This window comes from Entelurus aequoreus, linkage group LG17 (genome assembly GCF_033978785.1).
Source record: "Entelurus aequoreus isolate RoL-2023_Sb linkage group LG17, RoL_Eaeq_v1.1, whole genome shotgun sequence".
NCBI classification, from domain to species: Eukaryota; Metazoa; Chordata; class Actinopteri; order Syngnathiformes; family Syngnathidae; genus Entelurus; species Entelurus aequoreus.
The window spans coordinates 23585987-23593728 of record NC_084747.1 but is presented as its reverse complement, the minus strand read 5'-3'; the positions used below and the strand labels follow the sequence as shown (position 1 = coordinate 23593728).

General features: G+C 38.6%; 2 protein-coding genes across 6 annotated transcripts in view; one reads left to right on the top strand and one right to left on the bottom strand.

Moving 5' to 3' along the window:
- LOC133632718 (putative histone-lysine N-methyltransferase PRDM6) overlaps positions 1 to 2457 on the bottom strand; it is a 98603-nt gene extending 96146 nt beyond the window's left edge. For all 4 annotated transcript variants that reach the window (XM_062025329.1, XM_062025327.1, XM_062025328.1 and 1 more), the window contains exons 1-2: positions 2110 to 2457; positions 1826 to 1916 (exon numbers count right to left, since the gene is read on the bottom strand). The gene's annotated coding sequence lies outside the window, so the exon portion shown is untranslated. The remainder of the gene's footprint in view (positions 1 to 1825; positions 1917 to 2109) is intronic.
- Positions 2027 to 7534, top strand: LOC133632719 (peptidyl-prolyl cis-trans isomerase C-like). 2 transcript variants are annotated; one of them, XM_062025332.1, is made up of 6 exons: positions 2027 to 2384; positions 3322 to 3435; positions 3478 to 3586; positions 5493 to 5560; positions 6922 to 7038; positions 7146 to 7534. In XM_062025332.1, the coding sequence occupies exons 1-6, from the start codon at positions 2289 to 2291 to the stop codon at positions 7272 to 7274; spliced, it is 633 nt and encodes a 210-aa protein (XP_061881316.1). In that variant the 5' UTR covers positions 2027 to 2288; the 3' UTR covers positions 7275 to 7534. The 2 variants fall into 2 exon arrangements, with proteins under 2 accessions (XP_061881316.1, XP_061881317.1); XM_062025333.1 differs by having other exon boundaries at positions 2034 to 2384; positions 3493 to 3586.
- The last annotated feature ends 208 nt before the right edge of the window (positions 7535 to 7742 follow it).

Genomic DNA, 7742 nt, shown 5'->3' with positions numbered 1-7742 from the left:
AAGAAAGTTGTAAGCCACATTTGTGTTTAACGAATTTCATTTTGTTAAAATCCAGTGTGTAAAAAATGAGTGTAAACAATAATCAGTGTATAAAAATTCAGTGTGAAAAAGAAAATTGTTCAGAAAAATTCAGTGTTAATTTACCAGATTAGTGGGTCTTACATTTTGAAGCAACAATCATTTTTTTTTTTTTACACTGATTTTTTCTGCACTCAATTTTTACACTGAATTTTCTGCAACGAATTTTTTTTCACAATTAATTTTTTACACACTGATTTTTAAAACACTGACTTTTGAAATGCTGCATTCCAACAAACTCAAATTTTAAAAACACACACAAAGTTTTTCCCACAAATTGATATCCAATGAAATCGTCAGCATAATTTGATGTAAAGAAAAAAAACAGTTCACAAAATTCAAATGCAAACAATTCAGTTACATAAATTCAGTGTCATAAGAGCTGTTTTAAAAAGACACACATTAAAGGCCTACTGAAATGAATTTTTTTTATTTAAACGGGGATAGCAGATCTATTCTATGTGTCATACTTGATCATTTGGCGATATTGCCATATTTTTGCTGAAAGGATTTAGTATAGAACAACGACGATAAAGATTGCAACTTTTGGTATCTGATAAAAAAAAGGCTTGCCCCTACCGGAAGTAGCGTGACGTAGTCAGTTGAACATATACGCAAAGTTCCATATTGTTTACAATGATGGCCGCATGAAGTGAGAGAGATTCGGACCGAGAAAGCGACAATTTCCCCATTAATTTGAGCGAGGATGAAAGATTTGTGGATGAGTAAAGTGCAAGTGAAGGACTAGTGGGGAGTTGAAGCTATTCAGATAGGGAAGATGCTGTGAGAGTGACCTGATATTCAGCTGGGAATGACTACAACAGTAAATAAACACAAGACATATATATACTCTATTAGCCACAACACAACCAGGCTTATATTTAATATGCCACAAATTAATCCTGCATAAAAACACCTCCGTGTTTGTTATGCTAGCTCCTAGCTCCTCTGCTAGCTCCTAGCTCCATAGAACACGCCAATACAATTCAAACACCTGATCAACACACACAATCACTCAGCCCAAAAGACCGTTCACCTAACCCAAGGTTCATAAAGCTTATATATTTTTAAAAAGTTACGTACATACGCAAAAAAAAGTTGCGCACATACGGTCAAGCGATCAAATGTTTAGAAGCCAAAGCTGCATACTCACAGTAGCACGTCTGCGTCTTTGTCATCCAAATCAAAGTAATCCTGGTAAGAGTCTGTGTTGTCCCAGTTCTCTACAGGCGTCTGTGTATCGAAGTCAAAAGTCCTCCTGGTTAGAGTCTCTGTTATCCGAGTTCTTCCATCTTGACTGCATCTTTCGGGAATGTAAACAAAGAAGCGCCGGCTGTGTACTGTTGTTGCTGACTACGTTCGAAAAATACGTCCATTTCGCACCGACAACTTTCTTCTTTGCTTGCTCAGCTTCCTTCTCCATAATGCAATGAACATGATTGCAACAGATTCACCAACACAGATGTCCAGAATACTGTGGAAGTATGAAATGAAAACAGAGCTTTTTCGTATTGGCTTCAATGTGGAAGGCATACCCGTGTTCCCCGGTCTACGTCACGCGCATACGTCATCCTCAGAGGCGTTTCGAACCGGAAGTTTAGCGGCAAATTTAAAATGTCACTTTATAAGTTAACCCGGCCGTATTGGCATGTGTAATAATGTTAAGATTTCATCATTGATATATAAACTATCAGACTGCGTGGTCGCTAGTAGTGGCTTTCAGTAGGCCTTTAACTTGTTTGTTTACCTTATCAGCGGGGGGCAGTGAGTCCTCCCTGCAGACAGGGGGCGCTCTTGTCTGGGCTCCTCACCTTGCAGCAGCATTGAGGAAGTAGACACTATATTGGAGAAATAATCATCCAATGAAGTTCTAATTCCTACAGTGGCAGCCATGTTGGCTCCAACATGTCAAGTAAGGCATTAATGAAGACTTTTCTAATCACAGTGGCAGCCATGTTGGCTCCAACATGTCACGTAAGGCATAAATGAAGACTTTTCAAGTCGACTTTAGAATGCATTTCATCTCCTTACCTTGTTTCCTTGTCCCTTTTCTCTCCTGCCCTCGTTCCTTCGGGGGGCGGGACTTCCGTGGAGGGGGGGCGGGAGGACTGTGGTGACGTGGCCGGCTTTGGCGCTCTGTTTCCCGGACATCCTCGCAGCTGACAGCCGCTGTGTCCTCGGAGCTAGAAGCTAACAGCTAGCTGGTGCTAATGGAGGCTCGCTCGGTGTTCCTGCTGCTGTGTGGCCACGCCGCCTGCCTGCACGCCGCCTTGCCTTCACGGAGCGGACCTAAAGTCACCGAGAAGGTGTGTGTGTGTGTGTGTGTGTGCGTGTGTGTGTCCGTGGTCTAGCAGTACAGGTGTGTGTGTGTGTTCAGGTGTCAACAATTGAAGGCTTCCCGCCAACGTCACGTGACCTGGATAGTACCGCTCAGTTATCGCGATAAGACACGATATGATCGTTGCTAGCCACAACTGCTTTGTTAGCAATAGAAGGCGGTAATTGATTAAAGAATACATCTTTTATTATTATTATCTCAATAGATTGTGTAGCTAATTGATGTTTGTTAGCAATAGAAGGCGGTAATTGATTAAAGAATACATCTTTTATTATTATCTCAATGGTTGTGTAGCTAATTGATGTTTGTTAGCAATAGAAGGCGGTAATTGGTTAAAGAATACATCTTTTATTATTATCTCAATAGATTGTGTAGCTAATTGGTGTTTGTTAGTAATAGAAGGCGGTAATTGGTTAAAGAATACATCTTTTATTATTATCTCAATGGTTGTGTAGCTAATTGATGTTTGTTAGCAATAGAAGGCGGTAATTGGTTAAAGAATACATCTTTTATTATTATCTCAATGGTTGTGTAGCTAATTGATGTTTGTTAGCAATAGAAGGCGGTAATTGGTTAAAGAATACATCTTTTATTATTATCTCAATGGTTGTGTAGCTAATTGATGTTTGTTAGCAATAGAAGGCGGTAATTGATTAAAGAATACATCTTTTATTATTATCTCAATGGTTGTGTAGCTAATTGATGTTTGTTAGCAATAGAAGGCGGTAATTGGTTAAAGAATACATCTTTTATTATTATCTCAATGGTTGTGTAGCTAATTGATGTTTGTTAGCAATAGAAGGCGGTAATTGATTAAAGAATACATCTTTTATTATTATCTCAATGGTTGTGTAGCTAATTGATGTTGTTTCCATGCAGAGATGATTGACAGGTGTGTGTTGCAGGTGTTCTTTGACATCACAGTGGCGGGTCAGGAGGTGGGCCGCGTCGTCATTGGCCTCTTTGGAGAGGTGGTCCCTCTGACCGTGGCCAACTTTGTTGCCCTGGCAACAGGAGAGGTGAGTCCAAGGTGAATGTAGGTTGACATGAAGAGAAGTTAGTGTGTTTGTGCACAGAAAGGTTACGGCTACAAAGGCAGCAAGTTCCACAGAGTCATCAAGGACTTCATGGTCCAAGGAGGAGACTTCACGCTGGGAGACGGCACTGGAGGTGTGGCCTTATGGTACCATGTGACCTGAACGCTATTCTACCATGTGACCTGACCTGACCACTATTGTACCATGTGACCTGACCACTATTGTACCATGTGACCTGACCTGACCACTATTGTACCATGTGACCTGACCACTATTGTACCATGTGACCTGAACACTATTCTACCATGTGACCTGACCTGACCACTATTGTACCATGTGACCTGACCACTATTGTACCATGTGACCTGACCTGACCACTATTGTACCATGTGACCTGACCACTATTGTACCATGTGACCTGACCACTATTGTACCATGTGACCTGACCACTATTGTACCATGTGACCTGACCACTATTGTACCATGTGACCTGACCACTATTGTACCATGTGACCTGAACACTATTCTACCATGTGACCTGACCACTATTGTACCATGTGACCTGACCACTATTGTACCATGTGACCTGACCACTATTGTACCATGTGACCTGACCACTATTGTACCATGTGACCTGACCACTATTGTACCATGTGACCTGACCTGACCACTATTGTACCATGTGACCTGACCACTATTGTACCATGTGACCTGACCTGACCACTATTCTACCATGTGACCTGACCACTATTGTACCATGTGACCTGACCTGACCACTATTCTACCATGTGACCTGACCTGACCACTATTGTACCATGTGACCTGACCTGACCACTATTGTACCATGTGACCTGACCTGACCACTATTCTACCATGTGACCTGACCTGACCACTATTCTACCATGTGACCTGACCTGACCACTATTGTACCATGTGACCTGACCTGACCACTATTGTACCATGTGACCATGTCATACAATAACCATGTACTTGTGTTCTTCATAGACCAACATGTTGTAGTGTCCTTCATAGAACACATGTTCTTGTGTCCTTCATAGAACACATGTTCTTGTGTCCTTCATAGAACACATGTTCTTGTGTCCTTCATAGACCACATGTTCTTGTGTCCTTCATAGGACACATGTTCTTGTGTCCTTCATAGAACACATGTTCTTGTGTCCTTCATAGACCACATGTTCTTGTGTCCTTCATAGACCACATGTTCTTGTGTCCTTCATAGGACACATGTTCTTGTGTCCTTCATAGATCACATGTTCTTGTGTCCTTCATAGAACACATGTTCTTGTGTCCTTCATAGATCACATGTTCTTGTGTCCTTCATAGAACACATGTTCTTGTGTCCTTCATAGAGCACATGTACTTGTGTCCTTCTTTGAACACATGGCTTGTGTCCTTCATAGACCACATGTGCTTGTGTCCTTCATAGGACACATGTACTTGTGTCCTTCATAGACCACATGTTCTTGTGTCCTTCATAGACCACATGTTCTTGTGTCCTTCATAGAACACATGTTCTTGTGTCCTTCTTAGAACACATGGCTTGTGTCCTTCATAGACCACATGTTCTTGTGTCCTTCATAGGACACATGTACTTGTGTCCTTCATAGATCACATGTTCTTGTGTCCTCCATAGGACACATGGCTTGTGTCCTTCATAGACCACATGTTCTTGTGTTCTTCATAGAACACATGTACTTGTGTCCTTCATAGAACAAATGTTCTTGTGTCCTTCATAGACCACATGTTCTTGTGTCCTTCATAGTACACATGTTCTTGTGTCCTTCTTAGAACACATGGCTTGTGTCCTTCATAGACCACATGTTCTTGTGTCCTTCATAGGACACATGTACTTGTGTCCTTCATAGATCACATGTTCTTGTGTCCTTCATAGGACACATGGCTTGTGTCCTTCATAGACCACATGTTCTTGTGTTCTTCATAGAACACATGTTCTTGTGTCCTTCATAGAACACATGTTCTTGTGTCCTTCATAGACCACATGTTCTTGTGTTCTTCAGGTCACAGCATCTACGGAACCACCTTTGCTGATGAGAACTTCCGACTGAAGCACAGCTCTGCGGGCTGGGTACCACTTCACCAAACATGGCTAATTATGCTAACTGCTAGCCACAACATTTCACCATATGAGCAATATTTCACTATAAATCACCTATTGTATTATTTTACTATGTTACTATTCTATTATGCTACCATTTACTATTATTTTATTTCTGTTACTATTATAGTTTACTAGTTTACTCAAAAAAATGCTATTTTATTATGCTACTATTTTGCTATTATTTTACTGTTACTATATCATTGAATTATTGTTACTACTTTATTATAATTACAATGTTACTATTATTTTGCTATTTTATTATACTACTATGTTACAATTTTGTTATGCTACTAATTTACTATTATTTTACTGTTACTTTTTTATTGGTTTATAGTTACTATTTTACTATGTTATTATTTTACTATTAATTTGTAGTTTCATTGTTTTACTACGTTACTATTTTACTATGTTACTATTTTATCACACTGTTTTACTATTTTTTGCTGTTACTATTTTATTTATTTACGGTTACTATTTTACTATGTTATAATTGTTTTATTTTACTATTATTGTATTTATTTACACTTAGCTATTTTATTATTTTACTATGTTACTATTTTATTAATTCATGGTTAGTATGTTACTATTTTTATCATTTTGCTATGAATTTGCTATTTTCTTATTTTACTCATTTATTATGCTACTATTTTACTTTTATATGACTATTTTAGTGTTCCTATTTTATCAGTTTACGATAACCATTTTTATTGTGTTAGTATTTTATTATTTTACTATTTTATTGTTACTATTTTATCAGTTTACTATTTTAATATATTACTATTTTACTTTTATAACACTATATTTTTTAAATTATGTTAGTATTTTATTATTTTATTATTACTGTTATTTTACTGTTATTTTATTATGATACAATTTTACCCTTACTGATAGTATTTTAATATGTTACTATTGTATTGATGTGCGGTTACTATTTTACTATTCGTTAGCTATTTTATTATTTTACCGTGTAACATTTTATTATGTTACTATTTTACCATTACTGTTAATATTTACATATAATACTAAGTTAGGATTTTGATAATTTACCATTTGATTATTTTACTATGTAAATATTTTATTGGTTCACTATTTTAGTAATGTAATATTTATTTTACGGTTACTATTTTAATATTTTTACTGTTCCTTTTAAAAAAAAAATTATAATTGAAACTATTGATTATTTTCCCACCAACGGTTTATGGTGTGTGTGTGTGTGTGTGTGTGTGTGTGTGTGTGTGTGTGTGTGTGTGTGTGTGTGTGTGTGTGTGTGTGTGTGTGTGTGTGTGTGTGTGTGTGTGTGTGTGTGTGTGTGTGTGTGTGTTTACCAGGTGAGCATGGCCAATGCTGGTCCAGACACTAACGGCTCGCAGTTCTTCATCCTGGCCACTAGAGCTCCGTGGTTGGATGGCAAACATGTTGTGTTTGGCAAAGTCCTGGACGGGATGGTGCGCACGCACGCACACACACACACACACACACACACACACACACACACACACACACACACACACCTTATGGTGCAATAAAATGGAGAAATGTTCTTTCCTGGCAGTCTGTGGTCCACACCATGGAGCTCCAGGACACCAACGAGAGGAACCTTCCTCACGCGGACTGTGTGGTGGTCAACAGCGGGAGGATGCTGGTCAAAGAGCCTTTTATTGTGGAGGTGGACGGCTGGTAGAAGAAGAAGAAAAGGTCAAAGAGCCTTTTATTGTGGAGGTGGAGGGCTGGTAGAAGAAGAAGAAAAGGTCAAAGAGCCTTTTATTGTGGAGGTGGATGGCTGGTAGAAGAAGAAGAAAAGGTCAAAGAGCCTTTTATTGTGGAGGTGGAGGGCTGGTAGTAGAAGAAGAAAAGGTCAAATATGTTGACTATGCAAATATGTTAAGATGACATCTTTACATGAAAGAATGACAACATATCACTTTGAAGTCTGCAATAAATGTTGCTGCCAAAAAAACTTTTACTTTCACTTTCACTTGATGACAATCACACCTCTCAGTAAGGAGAGCAGCCATTTATTAAGTTATAAGTTTATCATATTTAGCACTGATGGATCTAATAATACAAAAAGCTCCTTGATAAGTTTCCCAGGAAGTGGGTCAAGTAAACATGTTGTTTGTTTTATCCCACTTACACGCCGTAATAATTC

What these genes read in the sequence shown, in the direction of transcription:
- LOC133632719 (XM_062025332.1), top strand. Translation starts at nt 2,289, where the DNA reads ATGGAGGCTCGCTCGGTGTTCCTGCTGCTGTGTGGCCACGCCGCCTGC. An exon ending in GACCTAAAGTCACCGAGAAG is followed by an intron (nt 2,385 to 3,321) that starts GTGTGTGTGTGT and finishes TGTGTGTTGCAG; the next exon opens with GTGTTCTTTGACATCACAGT. An exon ending in GCAAAGTCCTGGACGGGATG is followed by an intron (nt 7,039 to 7,145) that starts GTGCGCACGCAC and finishes CTTTCCTGGCAG; the next exon opens with TCTGTGGTCCACACCATGGA.